Raw genomic sequence first — 26051 nt, forward strand, 5'->3', positions numbered from 1 at the left:
TTATGATCTATAAGTTCATGACCAGTGACTTGAACAAGTGTTGTGTTGACTGGCGTGATCGGTGTGAGATGTCTGTTGTTCACTAACTTCTCCTCAGCCACCAAGTGTGTAAAACTGTGCTGCTCCAGGTGAGGCTCGAACTCACAACCTCGGCATCGCTCTGCAGGTTACTGTCTTATAAGTACCGCGCGCTGACCGATTGCGCCACTGGAGCTCGACATTGCGTTGTGCCTGAGGGCTCAAATCATTGCAACTTAAGAAAAACACATGCAAATACACGTGAGGTAAGCAAATAAAGAAACGCACTGCAAATACTCACAACACAAACAAATACACAAATGCGCTGCAAGTAGCGCAGATGATAACGTAAGTGTTTCCAGGGGACACAAAATAGTGATGAGCCTGGCTTGGACGCACTTTTTGTTCAATGCTTTTAACTTTTCAAAAGTCACAAAGAACTGAACAAGAAGTGTGTCCCAGCCAGGCTCATCACTTTTTTGTGCTACTTGCATCTTGTGTTCGTCTTTGCTTGGGTTATGAGTATTTGCAGCACACGTGTTTGTCAAATTGATGAAGATGTTTGGTAAATTTGCTTGTTTTTTGCAGTTGCAGTGCATTGAGCTCTCAGAGTTAAAGCTACACGTAGCCAAAGACGTCCAGTTATCCAACTGAACTAACATTATCTATTGGCTTATCCTTTGACAACTAGGACTGTGTTTCATTGACTATTGTGAGCTGTCTAGAGTTCACCACCTTATTTTCCTAAGCTACAATGTGTGTAAAACTCTGCTGCTCCAGGTGAGGCTCGAACTCACAACCTCGGCATCGCTCTGCAGGTTACTGTCTTATAAGTACCGCGCGCTGACCGATTGCGCCACTGGAGCTCAACCTTGCGTAGTGCCTGAGGGCTCAAATCATTGCAACTTAAGAAAAACGCATGCAAATACACGTGAGGTAAGCAAATACAGAGACGCACTGCAAATACTCACAACACAAGCAAATACACAAATGCGCTGCAAGTAGTGCAGATGATAACGTAAGTGTTTCCAGGGGACACAAAAAAAGTGATGAGCCTGGCTGGGACGCAATTTTTGTTCGATGCTTTTAACTTTTAAAAAGTCACAAAGAACTGAGTCCCAGCCAGGTTCATCACTTTTTTTGTGCTACTTGCATCTTGTGTTCGTCTTTGCTTGTGTTATGAGTATTTGCAGCACACGTGTTTGTCAAATTGATTAAGGTGTTTGGTGAATTTGCTTGTTTTGTCTATTTGCAGTTGCAGTGCATTGAGCTCTCAGAGTTAAAGCTACATGTAGCCAAAGACGTCCAGTTATCCAACTGAGCTAACCTTATCTATTGGCTTATCCTTTGACGACTAGTAACTTGGACTGTGTTTCTTTGACTGTTGTGAGCTGTCGAGAGTTCACCACCTTATTTTCCTAAGCTACCATGTGGCTAAAACTCTGCTGCTCCAGGTGAGGCTCGAACTCACAACCTCGGCATCACTCTGCAGGTTACTGTCTTATAAGTACCGCGCGCTGACCGATTGCGCCACTGGAGCCTGATGTACCTGCGTGCAACACCGAACAACTGATGTAAAAATTCCTGGAAAGTGAGGCTTATCGTTTTGGCCAATTAGATCAGTTCTCAAGTTGAATTCAGGTGGAGCTATGGTGGGGGTTGGATGAGGTCACCAAAATAAGAAAAGAAGCATAAAGATGGAAGTTGTCCCACCTCCAAGTTTGTTTAAAATATCTTCTTCTTAATTATAATTCCTTCATTACTCCACAAGGTGGAGGTATGAGGTTTAAAAAAGAAAGTATAGATACTGTTTCTTCTAATACCACTGGATCAGTTCATAAGATTCAGATTTCTCATTACACTTGTAAGTAACACTGACAAGACAATTTAGGAACTTGTGGGCGAACAGTGGTCAATTCATTATTAGTCTGTTAACCACAGGATTTAAAAGTAAAAGTGTAAATAACATTAAAGAAAAAATGTGGAGAGCAGCAAGAAAGGGTAATTAATTCCTCATTTGAATTAACAGATTTCCCTCTAATGTCTATAAAAGCCTCCTGAAGCGTGAACGCACCTTGTAAATCCCTCCTATTTCTGCCCACACTGATTATCCTCGAAGCTTGTTTTCTGCAGCTACGCATTGTAATCAGTTCTTACAAAAGGGAAAGCAGCTCTCTGTATGTCCTGCACGTAATGTGACTCTCACTCAGTGTGCCACACAACAAAGAGCAAAGAGTGTTGGAGTAAATAGAATTTAGAAACAAGAATTCATTGTGTAGACTGCATGTGGACAGACATTTGTGTGTGCTTGTGCACCTGCGAGACTGTGTGTGAATTGTAAATTAGCTTAAACACCAACTTGCAAAACATAATGAAACTACAACTGATGCAAAAAAAAAAAAAAAAAAGTTGAAACAAAACTACACCTCCAAAAAAAAACTGAAAACTAATTCAAATTCCAAAATAGGATCCTAGCACAGGCATCCTTCTCCTGTCTTTACTGGTGTCACATATATAATAGTTTAGGCCTAGTTCCCCCCCAGATATGGGCCATTTTGTCAGAAAGCTTGCCAGCACTGCTTCCTGTCCCGGCCTCCAGCAGAAGGAGGAGGTTGGTGTTAAAGTGATGCAGAGCTGTGTGTAACCAAGCAACTTGCAACTAAACCTGCAGCAAGAGGAAATATGGTCAAATACTCAGGAAACACACAAACTGTTTTACACTTTTGCTTATACACACACACATAAATTACACACTCACAACGCCAATACACAAAAAGATGTTCAACACACACCTGCCCCATTAAATATTCAACACATTAATGTATCTCAATACATAAAGACTTCTCAATGAGATTAATAAATAATCAGGTTGACTCCCCTCATTACAATTTTCCTAAATCCCCAATATCACTGGGGAATATGAAGCCAAAATGTTTGAGAGACTCTTGCCTAAAATGCAGTTTGCAGATTCTTGAGGACCGACCACCAAACTAAACCAAAACCAGTGAACGAGATAAAGGTTTAATACCTTTCTGTACCAGCTCGCCCTCCCTCCTCTAGATTGCATTATATTTTAGTGAAAATCGCCATCTGGGATATGATAAAAGCTCAGGGACAGTATTTCTTCCTTTAGTGGTAGTGAAGTATCTGACTAAACACCCACACATGTACAAACACTGCTGCTTATTATTCTTGTCACCATGAAGTGTTGTGTTCCGCACTTGTAGATTTTGTGAGATAAAACATCCGTCAGTATCATCAATATCCAGTATATTTTTCTTTAATTAAATAGTGTGGCAGTAAAAATCAGTATTTAATGCTTAGAAATACAGCAGATGATATCTCCAATACTATGCTATTACTCAATTGTGTAAAATCTTATAATTACAACAAGCCTGCAGTAACAGATTTCAGACAGGTTGCACGGAACTCTGCAGGCTTGTAGTTGCTCGGTATCACCGCTAGGCGGCAGTGTGACGCTGGCCGGCGGAGAGGCAGTCACTCGGTCGGTCGGTCGCATAGGTCGGTCAGTCAGTCAATGACCTGTCATCCAGCAGCAGCAGCAGCAGCACCGTGGGCGGCGGGAAGGACAGACAGAGGACCCCCCGGTGTTGCTTCATACAGAAACCGAGGTTTCACTTCACTGATATCGCACATCTTTTATGTCACGTGAACACTACCCTCGTTCACATCGCGCTTGATAGTGAAACTACTCTTCCTCGTGTCCGCGTGATGTGTGGCAGGGATAACTTATGAAGTGACCGGCGTTAGCATCTCACCGGTGGAGCCGTCGGTGCTGGACTGGGCTACGGGAACCGGACTCAGTTTGAAGGTAAGCGGGGGAACAGTTGTGTGTCACACCGAGTCTTGTCGCCTCTCACACCGGCTGTCATTTACTGCACGCCCCGGTGTGAAGGCGAGCCGTCAGCATCTCGCTCTCACTGCACATATGCAGGTTTGAAACGGCGCTGCAGCACATGGGGGTCTCTGGGTGGGGTCTCCTGAGTCTTGCATGGGGGGGGGGCATGGGGTAACCTTGTTAGGTGTGTATGTGATTTGTATTTACTGGGAGAGTTTTGCACATCTGGACTAACTTCCAACCTTTCAATTAAAATTTAAAATGGCATTTTTTGTGAAGCCTCTGGTCAGGTTGTCATGTGAGGAGTCAAATGGGTTTGCTGAAAGTGAGAACAGGTGTGTGTGTGTGTGTGGGTGTCAAGTCTCTCTCTCTCGCTCCCTCTCTCTCTGTCTGACACACACACATGAACGGGTTGTGAGTGTGATAAATCGATTTCAAAGTGCTGCCTGCTCCGGTGCTGTGGAGATGAAGGGGACCATTTGGGTTGCTGGCTGCACAGAAATCCCACAGAGACAATTAAACCACTGACCTGTGGCATCAAGGATTTGTTTTGGCTTCCTGTTTGGAAAGATGGTAGGAAGCAGACACACACACACACACACACACACACATGTGGAGTAGCCGTTCAGATTTCCTACTGAGGGAGACCGGAGGCCAGGGTTTGAACCTGTGACCTGCAGTACTTAATTGTATGTGGAGAATCAGTGCTGAGTTAATGGAGTGTGCCAAGAAGAAATTAGTGAAGATTCATATCTACACAAATACACACACTTTCCAGACTCTAGACTTCAGCTTATAGCTGTTATTATTATTATCTCCTTTATTTAGTGACTGCATTATTTTCCAGTGTTTTTATCTTGAATAACAGAATGTAATGGAACTAACACGACTGCACATATTGTTAACTGCTGAGTGAATGTTTTATTTTGGAGGGAAAACGCAGTATCCCTGACTGAACACTGGAATATTCCCTTCGAAACATTAAATTTTATAGCATTCTCTCACCACTTTGCGACAGCTGTACTACTTGCTTTCTATTTAGAGCGATGGACTTTTTCTATTTACCAACCAAATCTCCAGCTGTTTTATGTGTTTTAAGAAATACATGAGGGTGAATGGCCCTGAGAGGTTTGGCAAAATATCTGTAATTCTGGCAAGTCAAAGCTATTAAAATTTAAATTATCTCTGATTAATGTGATGAGTGTCATGATTAATTGATTAATTGTTTGGTATTTAAAATATTAATAAGGAAGTGTTTATTTTCAATTAATTAGTTTTATTTTGAAGTGATCTTTCAACCACCCTTCCCAGAACCTAAAACGAATCTTAATTATAATCTTAACTGTAAATGGTGACTTTGACTCTCTAAATTACAACTGAAAGTGCTACACATAGTGTGAAGGCATGAGTAAAAGAACACACCCACACACACAGACACCCACACACACAGACACACACACAGACAGACACACACACACAACCTCAACCTCTAAACAGGAAGCTGACAGCATCCTGGAAGATGTTTCATCTGTTGCTCTGTGTACACCAGTGAAAGTATAGTAGGCGTCTGTAAGCACGGTGGCATTTTGCAGGTGTGTTTCTTTGGTTTCTCTCCCCTGGCACGCTGGGGTTACCATGTTAAGCGTGTTTGAACAGGTTGGGTAGGAAAACGGCAGTGACAATAGCAGGTTTATTTCTGGGCCGCTGCTCTCAGAAGAGCAATGCACCTTCATGTTTATACGGAGCCCTCCTCTGGGTGCATCAGGGTGGAAAACTGGTTTGGTTTTACAGGAGCCCTCCAGCTTTTTCACAATGCATTTTTCATGGCAGCACGCCCATGAGTGGATCTTCTCCAGTGCCTACAAGCTGTACTGTTTATCTTTCTTGTGTTTTGTGCTGCTACTTGTCACTGCACAAGTTGTTCTTTCATCTAGTCAAGAAATCTGCATAGAATAGTGACGGGTGCTTTTGACTAAAGAAACTAATAAAAGCATTATCTGAAAGTCTTTACACAACTTGAAATTGCTACTTATATCAGATTGTTTTCTGCTTCAGTTTGGGCGTATAACCCATTTTCACATTCTGTCTTTTTGACAGAATATTTTTTGACCATTTTAGTCATGTTTTGATAAAACTGAGGCATTCAGATGAATATTTCTCTTTCATTTTCTTGCTGTATCAGTTATAATGGTGTCAGATGGCGTCAGAAAATTGTGAAAAATGCCCTTCACAACTTTGCAGAGCTCAAGGGAACTGACCAACGGTCCAGAACTCACAGATATTCAGTTTACAAAAATGTAAAACACAATCTTTTTACAGAGATTCTCAGTCGTTAAGCATGTGGCCCCCTAAAGCAAAGCAATGTCTTCCCTTCAACACAGGCTCCACAAGGCTTTGAGCTGTAACCAGTTCATTTGAATAGTTTTTTAGGCGTACTAGTAGCGTGGCCTCAGTCTAACGGGTGGGTGCTCCACCATTTTGGTCCAGACTGAAGTATTTCCTTGACTATTGGATGCACAGACATTCATGGTGCCCAGAGGATGAATCCTAATGACTTTGATGTTTCCTCTAGCAGTTTAGCATTTGTGGTCTTGAGTGAAATGTCTAACTATCGGAAGGATTGCCACGAAATATGGCACGGATGTTCATCGTACTCTATCACTATCACTTAGATAGTCCTATGAATTAAACTCTTGCACCATCATCAGGTCCGTCAGTCTCAGCTTTGGGGTTAGTGCTAATTAAACATTAGCCTGCTAGCGATATGTGAACATGATAAACATACCTGCTAAACATCAGCATGCTAACCTTTAGCCTCAAGCAGCACCTATCATACCCGTAGACTCTCACAGCTGTTTTCTTGGACCCGGTTGCACAATGCGACTCGCACTTTGCGGTCATGCATGTCGTTCAAAACCAAAGAAAAATTCGATGTGCACATACGCGCTGAGGTTTCAGTGGTTAAGTTGCAATAATCTGGTAGCTGCACATAAAATATAACCAGCACATCTGCTCTGCGTAATTGTGGTTTGACAGTGACATCATCACTGCAGATGGAAGAGATACCTGCACCTGCAGAGGTAACTGTTAATACAGGTTTTAAGACCTGGATAGTTAAAGATCACAATCAGCAAACAGCTCAAAACTCTGAGCTGCTACATGAAAGACTAGCAGTGTCAGGACTGTGCTCCGCTCCAACTCACAGGATTTTCTGACTGACAGGTGATGGCTTGAGTAATTGAAGCTGTCGTGCAGTTAGTTTTACCCTCCGTCCCCCGAAAGACAAAATGATGAAGATTTGACCTGATCCCCAGCGATCTGGAAAAGGATTTCTCTAATCCTCTCCCTCTTTGCATCTCTCTTGTCTCTGTGTCTCATCATGTCTCTCTCTCAGTTTTTTTGTGTCACGCTCACTTTTGTTCATCGTCACGCTGAATCAAAACCAGGAGGGACTTATCAGTGTGACAGTCACACCTGCGCTGCCAGAGCACTCAAGCAAATTACTCACAGATGATACGGATGAAAATACAAAGCAAGTTCACGCGTGTGTTTTATTTTTACTTTTACGAAACAAAATAAGCGGGAACCCGAAAAATCTTTATATTTCAGGAATCACATTCTCATTTTTTGGCTGTCTTTACTGATTTCCTTGACATAATTATAGATTGCAGTTATACTTATCCTCTTATTGAGAGCCAGTATTATTGTAATCTTTCCTCAGTGTTTAAAGTCACACACTCACTTCCGTGTTGTTGGTTTAATTTTCCTTTTCCAGCCTAGAGATAGAGACAGAAATAGAACGGCTGTAGGGATTGTAGAAGTAAAAAAAAAAAAAAAAAGCACTGCACATCAGACAGATTGTGGAAGGTTAAACTGTGGCTGGAGGATCACTGACTGTACAGTGGACACATGGGTCACTGAGAGGTCACAAGTGGATCATTTACATAAGGGTATGGGATGATGCATAATGAGCAGATTTACAGTCCCGCAGTTACTTTGAAAACATCCATCTTATGAATGTTTTCAGTAAAATGCAAACTAGGTTTCAATCTGCGGGGTTGAAGCTGCATGAACGGGATTCCTGACAAACATAAGAAGAGTATCTGAAGCTGCTTGTGTCTGCAAATGGCTGCACAGTGTAACGAACTCTGAGCTCCTCATATACATATGACCTGAAGCAGGTCGTTTATTTTTAAAGGTCGTGGTTGACAGATACACATGCACACACAGCCCTCCCCCTCACACACCTGGTTGGGCTGTTTGTGTCTACTTTTATTTTATTTTTATTTATTATATTATAACTATATAAAGGTTCCATTTGGACTGGCATAAACTGGATTTTTTAACCATTTATTTATAACAATTTCACCATTAATCTATATTAACCATGCATCCAATATTTTTAGTTGACTTAACCATTGCAGAGATTTTGTCCATTAAAACTTTTCTTTCATTTTGCCTAAAAAGAAATTATTCAATAGAAACAGATCTTTATCTTGAACTTGTAACAAAAGTTCTGGATGAATAGCAAACTCTCTTTCAAAAAGGAATTTTAATCTGACCATTATGTGGCGTAAAGTGGTCTCCAAACCCGTCTTCAATGTCTTTCTGATGACAATGCAGTCCCCTGGACAGAGTTGTCCTGAGGGACTCCGCAGACTTCTCTGTGATGATCTTGAATAACTCCTCTCTTGTTTCTTTGAAACCACAATTATGACTTCCATTTTTCCCTCCGAGTATTCTTTTCAGAGCCAATTCTCTCTCCCCCCGCTATCTTACCCTAATGTGGCATCTGTGGGCAATTACCATTAACTTTTCATACAAGGCCAGCCAACAGAGGAAGCTGTTGTATTGGAGTTCACAGCATGGGTTTACTGGCTGCGTGGAGGGATGGCAGGAAGGAGGGATGGCAGGAGGGATGGCAGGAGGGATGGCAGGAAGGAGGGATGGCAGGAGGGATGGCAGGAGGGATGAATGGCTGCTGAGGAGGCCTATTCATTTCTCCAGGCGAGGCCACACTTGACTAGACACTTATTGTGACGGTGACCTTCCTGTCACCACGCAGCTAAGACAAAACTGTCTGTTTCTCTTTACGGTGTTATTTCATGTTTACTTTGTTTACTACAGTGACATATTTAAGCAATTTAAAGTCTCCGGGTTTGACTGACTCACATTATAAGATGTTTGCTGATAAATATATAGATAAACTTGATGAAGTGATTAAAACAGCATTTATGGCTGGTACAGTTTATATTTAGACTCATGCTATGACAACGTGAGTGGTTGTGTGACCTTTAACCTTAAGTGGGATAATCAGAGGATGTCCTGTCATTACCGTTGAATGGACAATAAGACATTTCTATGCAGTTAAAGTAAAGTGCAGCGTGCTGGATGCTTTATATTTTGGGGTTGGTTTATTGATACCAATCTCACTCTGTGACCCAGGAAATATTTCTGTAAAATGATGAAACATTACATTTGGTATAACATGATGTAATGTCCGTTTTTAACAGTTTTAGTGACGCATTTTTACCACAAAACCATTTACTTTGATAGAAATGCTTCACACAGCTGCTGTGACCCAAAACCCGGGTCAGTGACATCATTTTATAGTATTTTCCAGTTTCTTCTCTGTGCAGTAAAATAACATTGCATGATTCAGTTTGTGTATAATTCTTTATAGGACTGCCTTACCTCATCCCTTTTTCCCCTGACAAACACAAAACGTGACAACAGGGGAGCAAAAGAAAGTTCGCTAATTAACCACATGGCTTTAATGAGTAAACTCTGAAGCTTCAGGTCATCCGCCCTGTTGAGTCTTTTGAAGACGCAATAACATGACAGTTAGTGGTAAGAAGTTATGATGCTTGTGTCCATGGGACTGAATCAACATCAACAATTCTCACGTACAAGGCTGAGATTGACCGTAGCTGGTCGCCTGCTGAGAAAGACATGGATCCATTGTTTAATACAAAGATTATTGCTGTTTTATGCTACAAGTGGATATCACATCGCAAGAACGGGTACTGAAGGAAAAACAAATGAAAAATATATTGAACTTTATGGAAATCTTCCTCATGTTGAATTTGTAACGTGGTGGTTGCATCACTTTACTCTGTAAAGATGTAACTGTTGTTGCAACTGAGTGATTGATGAGGGAGATTTTGCTTCTGTGCTCAGGCAACTTTCCTTAGATAAACAACATCCATCCTTGGAGTGCGTAATTCTGGGTAGACTTTGAAATGGGGTCGTTCAGAGTGTTGTTTTCTTATAACTCAGTGAACTCCAATGTTAATTCTGCAGATGTGGTCAACATGTGGCCTCTAATGTTATCTTTTCTGCAGTTTGGCAAGGATTTTTTTTTTTTCCATCTTTAACTTGAGGTTGATAATTCCTGTAGTAAACAAACATAACATCAGTTGTTGTTCACTATTGATTTGATGGTCATGTTAGTCTTGGGTAAAAACATGGTACTTGGTAAATGGTACTTAAGTACATTAAGGCTTAAAAAAAGACTTGACCTCAATTACATAAACCTCATAATTACAACTTTAGTTTGCCCTGTTTTGTTTTGGAGTTCTTCATGGATGTTTTGGAAGTGAGTCTGTAGTCCTTGGCGGAGCAGTCAGCCAGAAGGTTGAACATGGACCTAAGCAATGATGCATCTTTTAGAGATCTGCTGTGTCTCTTGCAGCCTCCTGTATGATTGATGAGAGAGTGCAAACGTTTACTGTTTACTTACTCTATATTATTCAGGTGAAACTGTAGTGTCTGTCTGTTTGTTCTGGGGATATTCTGCTGCTCCACTTTCACTTAGCATTTTGTTCTTTACTCTCAGCACCAAGTCCCTCCCTATGTAGAAGAGAAACTGAAGGACAAAATGCTTTGTACATTTCATCAGAGGTGCAGAGACTTAACGTAAATTTAAAGTAAATATTATAAAAACCTTTTCACTTCAGTCACATTTATTTTTGTTCTAACAAATGTCGTCTTTGAAAACAAGGAATTTGAAAAAAAAATTTATACAAAAGGGTTCACTCTGAAGTAAGAATAGCACGCATGTATGAACTTGCTTTTTATATCATCGTCATTGATGTGCATGAGTGTTTCGGCAGCACAGCTAAATCTGTCATGTTTGATGAGTTGAATAGAGGGTCAGAGAATGAAAAAAATAAAAACAAAGATGTGAAGAGCACACAGAAACTAGAAAAGTGGAAGAGGCTGCACACAATACGAAGCATGTGAAAGAACAAAGTTCACGTCACTCTTGTATTTCTGTTAACTCGTGATTGGGAACTAACACACCTTCAGGCAGCCATTTTGGAAGTGCTGAACGTTAGCAATGCTAACAGGTGATAAGGTTTCTCACATTAAGACTCCTCTGTATCTAAAGACATTGCCACAGTTGCTTGGGACAGTTGTTTTTGGCTCAAAGGGACCAATTTGCTTCTGATCATCAGTTTGTGCTCAGTTTAAGTTTGTTAGCTTGCAGCTTCTTAGCTGATTAGCAGGATTAAAAAAAAGGGATTTTTTCCATTTAAATTGAGCTAACTGTACTGTTTTCTCATTACAGCTTATTTGGAGTAAAAATACTGAAATACCAAAGAGGTTGTAGAACTGTTGTTACCTGTGTTGAAGTACCTGCAGTCTGCAAACAAATGTATTAATGTATTAATCACCATGAATGTTTGGTTTAGGATTATTATTCATTTAAAAAAAAAACAGCATTCAGCTAACGTTGCATTTGTGTAACATGGACATTACTATAATTACCATATTTTCGTTTTCCTGAAATCTTCTTTGGAGCTTAATAATAAGGAAGTGCTTAAAATCGCAAATACATGGACGCCAAACTCTGTTGTTAAAGGTGATTAAATGCTAGATGTTGAGCTATATTGACCACGCACAGTATTCTTTAACTCTCACACAATCTCCTCTGCAACAACACAACCATCCTGAGTTGTCCTCTCATGTGACAGAGCTACACGATGGCTCGAGGTTCTGCTTAACTAGATTTTAGATACAAATTTAAAGACCTTTGTACTTCAAGTGCACATAAGCTGAGAAAAATCAAATTTTTACAGCGTCCTGCACCTGCTGTTGTCGGGCTCTGAAGCAGCGGCTCAGTCTCAGCTCCTTCTCCCGAGGTTTCTGCTCATTACTTTGTGCTTCTTTCTGATTTGTCCTCCATCTCTTTTACGCTCTGTGTCTCTTACTTTTTGATCTGTTTCTCTTCCCCTTTATTGTTCATCCCCTCATCTTCTGTCACTTCATCCTGCAGTCTCTTGTGGCTAGCGTCACCAGATGTCCTGTTTGCTGAGAAAACTCAGCGATTCTTTTAAGACTTATACCTGGCACGGGCGCTGAGGAACCATTATACTCTCTCCAGTGGCATTTTGTGGCAAGCGACTGCGCTATGAGCTTGTTTTGTTTTAAGCTTTTTAAGCTTTTTCCATCAAGTTGTTGCTGCTGGATTTTCTGCAGCTGTCAGTGGTTTGTTGCTGTTAAACCTGACAATTAATTATTTTTGTTTTAACCAAAACTTTTATTGACATGTTTTTCTTGTAGCTCAAATCTGATAACATTATAAAATACTGTAAAACCTGTTTGATGATGATGATAATTATGTTTTGTGAGGAAGATCAGAAAAGTTAAAGCTGCTATAACCAGTAGTATTATATTAACAGTGAGACGTGTCAACAGACAGATGACTACGTGTAAAATGAAGGTGCTTGCTTGTAGTGACACATCCACATATAATTAGATAGACAGATAATTATCAACCGATTTTAGTTTTAGTTTCACACGTCTCTTTCGCTACATTTACACCTGGAGTTTTTGAATCTCCAGGGTTGCATTTTAGTCTGGAAACGATCATGTAGACGCCCACGGCGGCTGGCTGATTGGGTCTTATTAGTCATGACTACCAATGGCGAATGCAACATGAATAATGTATTAAAGTGTTACTGACTTTGTTGTTCTGCATTTTAACGCTACAGCTGCCTTCGCTGTTGCTCGTCCGTAGTATTTTCGGCAACTAACCAACTGCAGATTAGACAACTCTCTTTCTGTTTACATCAGCGTGTGCGTGAATGGAGTTTTTTTCTGATACAGATCTAAAACGTTCATTCAGACAGAGATCGTTTTCATTTTAAAACAGGAGTGTGGACGTAGCCTTAGCGTCATCAGGTCGACTTAAAAGGTGATAGTACGTCGATATTGTGGTTGCAGCTTATTTCCGATGCCCCGAAGCGGCACAAACATCAGTTAATGCAGCTTAAAGCTTTTGTTTAACCATCTGCACTGCAAGGTAAAAATCATTTTGTGCTAATGTGTCTAGGAAAGTGTCTGAAAATCGGTTGCAGGTAACATTTACCCGTCATTCATGATGATACACGGACTGGCAGAGGTTCATGCACTGTTAACCTCCGCAGCTTCACCAAAACCAAACTGTGCGCCGTGACTCAGAGGCAGAAACAGGTAAACTGATGCAGATGTTTGGCACAGAAAGACAGACGGACACGGACTCACACACTCACTGCATGCATAGAGGTATGAATTAACAAGCACAAACTCATGCGCACATAGTCCCGCATTTTTTAACCACGCAGCATGCCCACACACTGAAACTATGCAAATGGTTGTCACATGTTGTTTAGACATGCATGTGCGAGGTAGCCAACTGTTTTTGATGGAGAAATAAAAAGTTGTCTCTTCCGCAGCCATCTCTCTTTTCCCTCCGCACAGTATCCTGCTCTTTATTCTCCACTTTGCTGCAGTGGATTTCCTTTTGTTTTTTTTTTTTGCTCTTTGACTTGGTGCAGCATGTCTTTCTTTTTTTCCACTTTTGCTCCCAGCTTTCTACCCCCTCGCTCCTTTCATCTTCTCCCAACATGACATCAAGTCCCTTTTCTGCTTTTTTTTTATTCATCTCTCTCCATCTGTTGGTGTTTTCCTCTTCTCTCTGCCGTCACATATACCCAGGTCATCTGCAGACAAGAGGCAGTGTGAGGCTTGAGGCCACGGCTTTATCGTCATGTTAACACTGTGTTAGAAGATACCAGCCATGATGAATGCACACAGAACCTTTTGAAAAGCTTCGATATTTGAATATTTTTTATGCCATGAACATTTGAGGTGTTGTAACACCCGCAGCAGTTACCTCAAGGTTTTTATACTCGCAGACTGCTTCGTCAGAAATATATGGTGCAGTGGTTCGAGGTTTGAATGAATGCCAGACTAAGTGCCTCTCCTGCATGTGAAATTTAAATGCAGCTTCCCCACAGGCAACGTGTCAATCTGCAGTAGGAAACACTTGATAGCAGTAGCCTATGCCAATCCTTTAATCATACCTTAATGACTTTCATGGGAGATATTTCTGACTGTGAGAAAGATCTGAGACTTTCTGATTATGCAAAGACAAGTGTGGGGGGAAGTGTAGCTGTGGATTTTGACTTTCCCTGCTTTTGCCCTGGTTTCAAGTTGCCAATTAAATCTCTCCTGCTTAGACGGCTGAGTAGTAGAGAGACATGATTGCGCTTAGAGGCAGACAAACCGTGTATGCCCGACCTCTGATCTGCTCTGATTGTCTGTGCAACTGTTTATCTCTGTATATTTAAGCTGTTTTTTTTTTTTTTGCTGTTCCCTTATTTATTAAGGCCAGAGAACAGTCTAACGGAGGAAGAAAAACACCTTCCTTAAATATATAAGCTTCACATTCATTTCAACCACAACTGAAAAAGATTTTTTTTTTTTTTTTTATTGCTGCATCTAACAGTTTGATGCACAAAAATAGAAAAATATCTGTCACAAATCCCAAGGGAAGTTTCATCAGATCAGAACAGCTAAACTAAACCCGAAGATATTCAGTTTATTATATGGTAAGACAACGAAAAGCAGCAGATTTTCACAGGTGAGCAGCTGCTGGAAACTTCAAATGTTTGTCATTTTTGCTCGAAAATTGTCAGTAAACGAAACGATTCTGTGTGAACAGTTCAACTAGTTCAATCCTGAGTTTTGGAAAAAATAACTCACTGATTTCACTTTTCTGTGAGGAAACTGCTGAAATGAAAACATGTGCTTTATTTGTAATTTCAGTAATTTTACCAGCTTTTCTACGGCTGCTCAAACCGGCCAATCTAAAGTACAATACCTAGCTTGCCTTGCTAACGTTTGAACTGCTGTTTGAGTCAGATAACTGAATTATGCATTGGCCTTTGGTATATATTTATACATACACAGTACAGTTTAGGCCTGTTTAGGTTTTATATGTGATTTGCTTCTTATAGTGTAAATATTTCATACACTTATATGTATTATTTATGGGGTAATGGTTGCATACGTGTTATGCTACGGCACTGTGTGGCTTCATAAACAACTGCAGCAGCACTCTCGGCCACATAGGAACCAGTCAGCACAACCAGCTTGACCTCATGTCTGTGACGCTGTAGCAGCTTGAACTGAATGGGGTGAAATGGGCTGCAAGATACTTGGGCTCTTCACAGGAATGTGCAGTATTTCCAAGCATCAAGTGGAGGCAGGTTGGGCAAAGGTTGCAGCATGTGAGGAATCAATGATGGACCTGCAGAGCTAATCATGGTGCATTTTAATATGCCGAGAAGTTAGCAGCTACAATTCCCACAATTACTGATCAGTGCATGATGTTGCAGGATAATTACCGATGATTGCACAGATATCCTCGAGGTGTGGTTTGAACTCAACCCAAGATGCACACACTGACCAACTGTAGCTCCTAATGACAGACGACGTTTTATTGCTGTTGTTAATGCTTAGATTTAGTATTTAATCAACAATAAACCATTACATTCTTATTTACTGTAAACAAATGATACCATCAATCAAGACTTACAGTCTCTACAATGCCACCGGGTCGCGTTTGAAGTTGGTTGACTGTTTTACAGCACAGAGTTTCTCACAATGGCAGATGGTGCACGGATTGAGAGGCAACTGGAAAAATCACTTTGTAAATGTTGGTCCTCTTCAGTGAAGTGAATGAGAAATCCAAGTGTCACCAGCGAGTGGGTAGTGGATACGAGCCTTCATTGCCTTCAAAGGCATTTTGTGACGGGGGGGGGGGGGGTTTGGAAATATGGGCTTAATTTGAAGAAAGACAAGCAGTGACACAGATCCTGGCATGTACAAAGCTTTAAATCAGGTTGACTACAGTCTTTTTTATTTACCATGAATTATTCCAAGGTGTCATTTGAAAGTGGTATAAAAATACAGTACCACACATCCTGTGCATGTGTGTGTGTGTGCGCGTGTGTGTGTGTTCCATGTGTGGTTTTGTACTGTGTGTGTGTGTGTAATTGGGTGGCCACATGTTCCAGCATCCCTGCACACTGACGAGAGCGGGAGAGTAGCAGCACAGTGGCTGATTGACTAATGAATCGCTCACTGTCGCGTAATCTGCGGTAACGAGATGAAAGACAGACACCACAAGACAATAAAAATCATGTTTAGACAGATGGCTTCGGCTCGTTAAGACCCCCCACTGTACGTGTCTGTCGGTACAAACATGTAAGTGAATAAACTTCAGACTGATGTTATCGTTTTGAGTTACTGAACCAATCAATGTTGTGTCATGTACAGTCAGCGTCTGTTTTCTTTCATCATTAAAAGCCCTGTAAGGCTTTTAGCTGGCTGTTTGGTATCTGCGTCAATTATTGTATAAATGTCCACAAAACATTGGTTTCTGGGTGGCTCAGGCTTAATAGTCTTAAAGCCCGGAGCATATGTTACACCAGTGCACGTGCTGCACCTTTAGTAAGTATCAAAGAAACAAATTTCCTATAACACCAGAGTTAAGAGATAAATCTGTGAGATAGTTGAGAATCAACGAGGCCATATGGCGACATTTGGTTTTCTGTAGAGATAAGCTTTAATCATGCTCTTTGTCTGCTCCCAAATCCCATCATCAGTAAAAGGTTAATAGATAATGTGGAGTCATGAAAGCCTCAGCAAATCAAAAAGTAGAATTTAGATGAAAATGTTGGCCAGGAAATGATAAATGCTCCCAGGTTTTCTCTGTTGATATCATTTCTTTCCATATTGTTTGTTCTCTCAGAGATGGAGATTTCCATAACTGACATACTGCTTCTGTTGTGGCAGATGTTTAATCAGTTATTTGTGTTTGTTTGCGTAGGTAGCAGCAGATTACACTCACACACACACACACACACACACACACACACACACACACACACTCAGAGTGCAGCAGGACTCTGCAAACAGAAAGGAAATGACCCACTGTGTTATGACTGTAACATCTGGCACAGATGAGAGCCCAGAGCGTACACAGTCCAGTGGTGGTGGTGGTGGTGAGAGGGGGGGAGGGGTGGAGGGCAAGAGGGAGCACACGGCATAACTCACTTTTAATCTATGCGACCTACTCATGCTTTGTTACGTCAGAACAAACTGGATGATGAAGATACAGACTTTTCAGAAGCTTCCAGAGCCAAAATTTTCATGAATGCAACAGTTTAGGTTTATTTCTTCATGAGTTTCCGATGTAAAGCAAGATCGAATCTCTGACCTCGTTCATTGTCCCATTATATAAATAACACTGAATGTATTTTTTCTCAATTTCTTTTAATTGCTAATTGAATACACTTGCCTATCTTTTGATTGTCAGTCAAACAAAGTAAGTTTTGAGGAAGTGTCGTCTGTTTTAAAGGCAGCCATCAGCGCAGTGTGTAGTGTGCTTACCAGTGTGAAGTTGAAGACTTAACCTTTAATTTGGAGCAGGCAATTTTCTCAAGGCTGCAATCAGTCAGTTCCCATGACCACAGCTGCTGAAATCAGTGTCTTGACAAAAAGTGCATTAACACTAAAGTTAAAATGCACCCAGAGGTGCTGTTGGGCAGGTTGTAGTGCCTATTAGAGCAGAGCAATGCCGGCGTAATGAGGTTCAGACCTACCTGGGCTGTCTGGGCATTAATCTGCCGCCGAGTCCCCAACCAATTAACTAGGAAGTGTACTGGTAATTGTCAGCTTCACACCGCCTTCCTCTTTCAGAGCAAAGAAAAGAGCGTGAATCTTCCCCCTGATATACCATTTACCTGCCAAAACAAAATAAATATATGTTCGGACCTGAAAGTCTGGCTTTCTGAACAGAGCCTGCACAAATGAAGCCAAAGTATCCAAGGCCGTTCGGATTTATTCTGCTTCATATTAGACTTAAAACAGACTTTTCAGTAAAGATTTTGGCAGCTGTTGATGAGGATCAGATGAGAAACAGATTTGGACAGAAAAATACTGTTGATTTTCCACCATGTTTGTTACTGGTGGTGACAGCAGTTTAACACGGGTCACAGAATCCTGGAGGCAGCAAAACAAACTATTATGATTTTGATTGCCTGACTTTTGAATGAGAAATCGTGATGTGATTTGATGCTGGACATGGCATGACAGCAGGGCACAGGGAAAAGAGCTGGTTACCTCATCTGCTGTCAGAAAATGCCAAAAACAACATGTTGTCTTGTTTTGTAGATGCTTTTTGGAAGAACAATTGCAACAAGTGCTGAGGTCACTGACAGACACGCTGCGTCGAAGCTACTCTGTGTTGCATCTTTCACTTTTATCAAACCTCACCACGCATTAGAGTATAGATTTTGTTTCACAGAAAAGCAGTTATTTGTTGACAGTTGTGAGACAGGAGTTGATGGTACAAATACACACAATACTTTTGAACAAACTGTGTGAGCAACCGAGCTAAGCTAGCTAGCTAAGCTGAATGACTCGAAGCAAGCTTGTCTTTTTGTCCCTCAGTAATTCTGTACTGAATGAAACGGTGCACAGTAATGAACACGTTGCCACGGGTGAGTAAATGGACCGGCAAAGAGAAAATAGAAAAAAGCTTGGAGCGCTGTTGCGATTGATTAGCATTAGCCCGTCTGGCGAGCATGTTGGTGGTTAGCTCGCCAACTAGCTCTGTGAGCAGTCACCAGATTATCAGAATCAAATATTACACAAAGACACAAGAATTCATTCACTTTGACTCTTTCTTTTGTTTGACTGGACCTTTTTCACAAACTACTGAGGAATTACAAGTCGTGAAAAAGTTTGTTTTATTTATACACCATAAAATAACCTACCCTGCCGAAACCCAGCTTTGTCCTACCGTTATTCTGACAGTATTAAAATTTAAGCAGCAGTGTTTACAGAAAAAAAGTAACTTCAGTTTGCAAGGAGGTGCAGACATGAAACAGAAAACCAGAAAGAGAAGGAACAAGAGGGGGATGGTTGGAGATTTAGAGAATAAAAGGACACAGAGCAGAGATTAGGTTTTGGACTACTTAACATAAAGATCCTTTGAATATTAAAGATTTCTGACATGCCGTCACAGTGAGTTGGTGCCTCAGTCTCAAGCAGTGTCGGGACAAGTCTCGCTTCAGTGCCAAAGTGATGCCTTTGTTTCATTCTGTCTCAGCATGTCAGGAAATGTCACTGTATGTAAAGAGGATCCAATTACACCAGTGCTCTGTCCCCCTATAGACACCACAGGCTGCAGCGCTGCACAGAAGCTTCACATTTCCTGTGATATTTTCTCGAAAGGTCACAACTGTAACTTAACATTATGGGTGGTGCAAATGAGATAAATGAGTCAAAATTAGAGTTTCTTTCAATATGATAAATTACCTTTGCCCTTTCTGCCTCGGTATTGTGTTACTGAATCTTCCATGCACAGTATATGGATCTAAATCTGAGAGGAAAGGTGAGGAAGATAGCTTTAAAGGTGCAAGACGATTTTCTATCTTTGGCTGATAAATCTCAACCCAAGTAAAATAAAAATGGCATTACTTAAATGTTAAAGCCCTTTAACTCTCAGTCTTTCTGCTTTGAGAATGCGTGTGCGGGTATCCGAGACACCGCTTCCTGCTGGGTGCTGATGACACCATCGCAGCGGTGTCGCTGTCCAGTCAGGGGTCGGTATGAGCCTCTGAGGCCTGACAGCAGGATGATGTCATGTGGTGTACAGCACAGGGATTACAGCCCCTAATCTGGCATGAAAACCCAACTCGAGAAAAAAAAGAGAAAAAAAAAAAACGAGATCATGATCATGGAAGAGCAAATGGTGGATGTAGGAAACAAGATGAAAAAAGAGGAGATTGGTTTTGGACCACACGGCATTTCTTCTTCAGCCGTATGGAGGATTGTAAAAATCTGACGTGGGAGACTGAAGCAATGGTTGTCAAGTGAGTGTTTATACACTGTGTGTGTGTGTGTGTGTGTGTGTGTGTGTGTGTGTGTGTGTGTGTGTGTGTGTGTGTGAGAGAGGGAGAGAGCGTGTATAGGTTTGCAGGTCCATATTCATGCTGTATTGTACATTCTTAAGAGCGTTTCTGTTCATGTCAGTGTTCGCACAAACACCGAGTGTGTATCATCACCGCAGAATAAGCAAAGGATGTGGTTATGGATTGTTCTGGTGAAAGTTTCTATTTGCAGGGGTGTGTTTATCCTCAGTGACCGTAGGAGAATGCGCAGGGCTTCCACATGTGGCCACAGAGAGACCAAAACACTGACATGGACAGTCAACTTTGTATAATCCACCTTTAGTTTTACATTTTTCCTCATGACCAAACACCGGGCTGGTCTGTTTGCGTGTTTACATTTACATAATGTATGTAGTGTATCTAGATACGAATCCTCAAAGTCCATTCATCCATCCATCCAATAGCTGTACCACTCATCCTTTGAGGGTGTGTGTGTGTGTGTGTGTGTGTGTGTGTGTGTGTGCTAACACCTACCACTATGTGTAAGGTAATTCAGAAGAAGAGCATTTAGCATCTCTTCACATGCTACTTGTTTAGCCTGGACTCAGAGTTTAAAGCTGCTATGCTATGTGCTATGTGATATATGTGCTGGTGGGAATGTCATTAGCTTTGTAGCTATTTAGTCATAAAGCAAAGTATTTGTCAAACTGAAATTTTAATGCTAGAAAAAAATCTATATTATAGTTCTGTTCTGAATTTTATGTCAGTCCATCCAATAGCTGTCAAGACACAGTGTTTCACTTCAAACCACATTTGTCAGATGCATGTTGGAGCTAAAGGACGAGACAAAGGATGATCGAAGTCATTAGGATTCATCCTCCTGGCACCATGAACATCTGTACCAAATTTAAAAGCAATCCATCAAACAGTTGTAGAGAACTGAGATATTTCAGGACGAAAACAAACATTTCATCCACATGGTGACACGAAAGTAAAAGTCGGGATTACCAAAGGTAGAAGGCTTCGTCCTCTGGGGGACATGAATGTCTGTGCAAACTTTCATGTGACTCTGTGCTAGTCTTGCCTGTTCTCCCGCTGCAGTTTTTGATACCACCACTTGGGGGTGCAAAAGTGGGACTTTTTTAGATGCTACACATAGTAGCTTTAATGTTAAGTTTTTTTAGGTTAGGTTAACTTTTAACGTATTACCTCTATAACTAATCTCTCACACAAACTGATGAAAGCCAGGAAGCTAAAAAGATTTTGTCTACGATGAGACTAAAACGATCCAGTATGAAACTTTGACATTAAAGAATCATGCCACGATGCATTGCAGAACTACAGTCATACACACCCCCATTAACCTCAGTAGATCAGTATATAACATTTGTTTGATGTGTTTGCAAACTGCATGAAAAAATTTATGATGACACATGATACTCTTGCTGTTCTACTACACCTACACCTATTTGTAGATGAGTAATCACACTCTTTAATTGTCCGAGCGCCTTCCTTTTGACTGAGATCCACAAGTTCACACCTGTTCTTTGGGGCATTGCCTCCTGGGAAATGTAGGAGATCACTATCTAAATAGACAAGCCAGTTTGTGGAGAGACACCTGAGCTGATTGTGTTTGACAAGTGAGAGTAACCGAAAGGGGATTTTCCGCTCAAGGACGTAGTGCAACTGTGAGTGTGTTTGTGTCTGTTTTGACTGTTTGGTTTGGAAGCACACGCCGTACTGTCCGTGTCGATGTGTATGAAGAAGTCCTCCAGCTGCCAGTGTTGAATATCTTTGAGCTCGTTAGACTTGACTTTGGCCATGAAGTCTGAACATGGGCTCCAGGTCTACGTACGATGGAACAGATTATTGTTAAGCTAATGACTTTATGGCAAGAGAGGGGAGCCTGTAATTTTATTCACAGCCATGAATCACAGAATGATTCACAGCTGAGATCTACGGGAGCTCCTCCTCGGTGGTCGCTCATTACACCTCACCAGAACCGCATGCAGATGTCTTATTATCCAGTAATAGTCCCCTCACTCCCGCTCATTGACTTCCCCTTGGCCCACAGAACATATAAAACACAACCAGACAGGAGAAATACTAATGTTTTCTCAAACTGAGGCTGCAGCACGGAGACATTTCTTTCACATTAAATGTCATTTCAGGGAGGTGAATGGAGAAATACATTTGGAAAAGCCCACTTGTGTTGACAGATGATAGAGAGAAGCAGACATGCCAGCTACTGCAAACTATCAATCATGGCCTTTAGTCAGCTCAGCCACAGGCCTTTACCAGAGGTTGATGAATATTCCTTTTGCCTGGACCATAATCTCACATAAGCTGCAAATTTGCCTCTGTGTCTAAAATCATCTAAAATGATGACTGTGTAAAAAGACGCAGGACATGACACCTCCCCAAAAGGTGAATCCGAAACATCTGGATCGCCTCCTGTTTGCCGGCTGCAGTATAGGTCATCGACCTCGTCCCCTTCATGTTATCAAATGGCACATGGGCCAAACAAAAAATCAAAATACACATAAAAAGTCGGTTTAATTTCATGTCGTCTTATGTTCTTCTTCCTCTTGTTCCTCTTCTTGTTACTATGTGGCACCAGTGACGGATACTTCACTGATTTTGAAATAGAAAATGGAAATATGTTGCGTTTATTCCCAAACAACTTCCAGTGAAATAGTTTCACCAGGAAAACCCCTTTCACTCTCCAAATGTCTCCCTTTACCCATAAACCCATTAACCAGCAAACAACAGGATGAGTGGAGGCTGCGGCTTTCTGCTCCGTGGCTTTCCCTCAGTTTGTGTGGCAGTCGTTCGATCTGTCGGGCTCTATATGTTAATAGGCGGCCTGCCGCACTCAGACCACATCCTTGAATGAAAAGTCTTCTTAAAGAGGATGGGAACACACTCAACAGCGGGGAATAGCATCCCTTTGTGTCCTCTGTGTCTCTCTTCATGCGAGTGTCTGCCTGAGTATAACAGGAAAAGCCTGGCCTTTGAGGATCCTAGCGCCATCTTGTGGCGTTGAGGCACAGCTGCGCTACACTGACCCTCCAAAACACCACCCCATTATCTGCTCAACAGAGGCTCCAGTGGCGCAATCGGTCAGCGCGCGGTACTTATAAGACAGTAACCTGCAGAGTGATGCCGAGGTTGTGAGTTCGAGCCTCACCTGGAGCAGTGAAGTTTTAACCGGGGCTGTGAATCGCAGAAGGGACTTCGATGTAGGAAATGCCACCGCAGTGGAAATAGTTCATCAGTGAGATTAATCAGATAATCAGAGTAAACACGGTCTGTAGTTGTTGAGGGAGCAACAGACGGCGGTGCAGCTCTGGTGCTTATTAACGCACATTAATTTCATCTTGGTTTATATGAAATTAATGTTTTAATTTTGCTGCATTTCTTATGGACTTATTCAAATAAAAGCTTATTTGTGTAGATGCAGCGTCTGCATGTGTTTATTGAACAAATAACAAGCATATTTTTATTGAACCACAGTCAATTTGGCTCAATCCAAATCAAATTTACCCATTATCACAGCTTATCTAAAAAACCTGGACTTCAGCAGTGAAAATAATAAGGCATGTGTTTGCACCCTCTTTATCTGTGCCAACCCCAGCACCATGGGGAGGCATGGATTAGTGTTGATTATTATTTATGCACATTCTGTCTGTAATTACTCAGCAAAGCTGCTAAGTTTTGGATTTTAGCTTTTAGCCCTCATGTGTATCATGTATTCTGACTGTGTGAATTGTCCTATAAACCCATTTCTCTGTTTGTGTGTGTGTGTGTGTTGTCCAGCTGGCAGGAGTAGGGAGAGGCAGCGAGCATGGATGAACCGGGCAGCAGGAACAGCAGTCTGCAGAGGAAGAAGCCACCATGGCTCAAACTGGACATCCCCACCATCCAGCTGACGCCGGACGACTCGCCCACACACACCCAGGTAAAAACACAGCAATCACATTCAAGTCAGAACTGCAAAACTATTCATAGGAGTTGTTTAGATCTTTAAACCACTTATTTCACATTTGTGCAGCCAGGCACTGAGTGTGTCTGCACCATCATCATCATCATCATCATCATCCTCATATTCATCTGTTGTGTGTGTTGCAGCCAGTAAAGCGTCTGCGCAGTGTCAGCATGCCAGGGGAAAACCCTCAGACCTGCATCGCTGCCATGGAGACTTCAAACAACTACCTCAGACCTCCTCTGGAGAGACTGCCCTCCATCACACAGTCTATCAAGAGGTTAGACCCACACTAACACACACACACACACACACACTAACACACACACACTAACACACACACAGATTCTTAAGAGGTTCTCTTCTTTCCTCTGCTGAATTTATCCAGCTGCTAGTTTCCTGTGAGTTCTGCATGTCTTATAATCTCAATAATTCTCTGCATTAGCTCCTTAACAAAACTAACTTGAGCTGTGGTCTCCTTTCTGATTTAACACAAATTAATCTTGCTGTCTTCTCTTCTCTCTTCTTCTTCTCTTTTCCCCCTTTTGCTTCATTTTTGTTTTTTATATCTTGTTTCCCCACTGCCTCCCCGTCCTCCCCCCTTCCTGCTGTGGTGTTTGTGAAGTGAGAAAAGGGTGCGCTTTGAGCGCGTCAACACAGTTCCCCCAAAGGGCCAGAGGAGCCCCAGGAGGGTGTCGACTGTTCGGAGGCGGTCCTGCATCCCCAAAATACTGACGCGACGACGCTCATCTATACCCAAACAGATCATCAGGTACAGGAGAGGGTGGAGGACGGAGGGAGGGATGTGATGACAGCAGTTCGAAGGTGTCTGCTTCTGTTTGAAACAGCATGTTGTTGTTGAATATACTGCACAGAAAGAAACATCATGCTGATTGTTAGACAGTGGGGACTAAGATTATAAGACTTCTCCAGCACCAAAGGTCCAAAGCTAGTTGGAGACCAGCTGACGAACATAGTGATTCATTTAGTGGTTAAATAGCCACATATTTCCCGCAGGAGTTGGTGGAGACACAACTCAATCAAACGTATGCTAATGTTGCTCTATAACTAGCTAGATATGTAAACAAGCAACTCTTCTCTATGAAGTTCGCCACATTAACTTAAAAGGTGACTCATCGCTGTTGTGTGTGGAGCTTAATCTGTCAGTGCAGGTCTAAAGTAAAGAATGTGCTGTCGTATATTTTCAGAACATATAAAATGGAAGTTTGTTGGAGAGAATAGATGCAGTGGCTTCTTTGTTGACTCTAAAGACGAGACCTTTCTTCGACGCGACCAGCGGCAACAAAAACAGAGAAATGAACTATGTACTGATGCACAAGGCGGGTTGAGGAATCTATTATCTGAGGTGTACCACACATGAAGGACTGATGATGAATGACACATTTGACCATGATTTTTCTCCCCTTGATGTTGGTATTGACTCAGTTTTTTTTTTGCACACCAGAAACACACTGTTGCATTTGCCTTTGTGCCGTGATGCTTTGAGGAATGCACGGTAAGTGGTGTAATCTGTGTCAGTCCAGGTGACACACAGCGCCACATGGTTTGAGGCAGACAAAATAATACAATTACTCATACAGATGCGATGTGTGCCTCACAGAGCATGAGGGCCACATCAAAGCGGGGCCTCTCCCACGGCGCTAAATTGAATGTAAATGTTTGAACGCGGAGCCGAGACTAAAACCTAGAGACTCTGTCCTCAAAGGAGTGTCTTATCGTCTTAACTTAATCACGCCGAGGTTTACTGGCCAGGTCTGTGTGAGCGAGAGAGATAGAGAGTTAATTCGTTTGATGTTTGCAAGAGAATTAATGGGATTTAGGGGAAGTTTGTGCATGTGTACATGAGTTGTTGGGGGGTTAGCTGAGGTATTTGAAGGAGGTTATAAATACAGGATCAATCTTTTACTAGTCAAACAAAGTGTTTGTCTGTGTG

The 26051-nt window shown here is 41.7% G+C and overlaps 1 protein-coding gene and 4 non-coding genes across 10 annotated transcripts in view; 2 read left to right on the forward strand and 3 right to left on the reverse strand.

The window, feature by feature from the left end:
• Positions 1-120: 120 nt before the first annotated feature.
• Positions 121-214, reverse strand: trnai-uau (transfer RNA isoleucine (anticodon UAU)). The gene is made up of 2 exons: positions 177-214; positions 121-156 (listed from the first exon to the last, which is right to left on the reverse strand). It is a non-coding gene; the product is annotated as a tRNA-Ile (tRNA).
• A 576-nt stretch (positions 215-790) lies between these two features.
• trnai-uau (transfer RNA isoleucine (anticodon UAU)) lies at positions 791-884 on the reverse strand. Its single transcript has 2 exons — positions 847-884; positions 791-826 (listed from the first exon to the last, which is right to left on the reverse strand). It is a non-coding gene; the product is annotated as a tRNA-Ile (tRNA).
• Positions 885-1464: 580 nt separating this feature from the next.
• On the reverse strand, positions 1465-1558 carry trnai-uau (transfer RNA isoleucine (anticodon UAU)). The gene is made up of 2 exons: positions 1521-1558; positions 1465-1500 (listed from the first exon to the last, which is right to left on the reverse strand). It is a non-coding gene; the product is annotated as a tRNA-Ile (tRNA).
• Positions 1559-3554: 1996 nt separating this feature from the next.
• Positions 3555-26051, forward strand: part of rhbdf1b (rhomboid 5 homolog 1b (Drosophila)) — a 35859-nt gene continuing 13362 nt past the window's right edge. For 3 of the 6 annotated variants that reach the window (XM_023408131.2, XM_087174467.1, XM_023408132.2), the window contains exons 1-4: positions 3555-3850; positions 23932-24073; positions 24244-24377; positions 24723-24869. In XM_023408131.2, coding sequence (XP_023263899.1) covers positions 23960-24073; positions 24244-24377; positions 24723-24869 — 395 coding nt within the window. In that variant the 5' untranslated portion in view covers positions 3555-3850; positions 23932-23959. Of the gene's footprint in view, positions 3851-4254; positions 4451-23931; positions 24074-24243; positions 24378-24722; positions 24870-26051 lie in introns of those variants that run through there. The other 3 variants (XM_023408133.2, XM_087174468.1, XM_087174466.1) reach the window with 2 other exon arrangements.
• On the forward strand, positions 23217-23310 carry trnai-uau (transfer RNA isoleucine (anticodon UAU)). Its single transcript has 2 exons — positions 23217-23254; positions 23275-23310. It is a non-coding gene; the product is annotated as a tRNA-Ile (tRNA).

Source organism: Seriola lalandi, unplaced genomic scaffold (assembly GCF_002814215.2).
Source record: "Seriola lalandi dorsalis isolate HSWRI2012SDOR001 ecotype SW California unplaced genomic scaffold, Sedor1 jcf7180002054354, whole genome shotgun sequence".
In the NCBI taxonomy this organism is placed as follows: domain Eukaryota; kingdom Metazoa; phylum Chordata; class Actinopteri; order Carangiformes; family Carangidae; genus Seriola; species Seriola lalandi.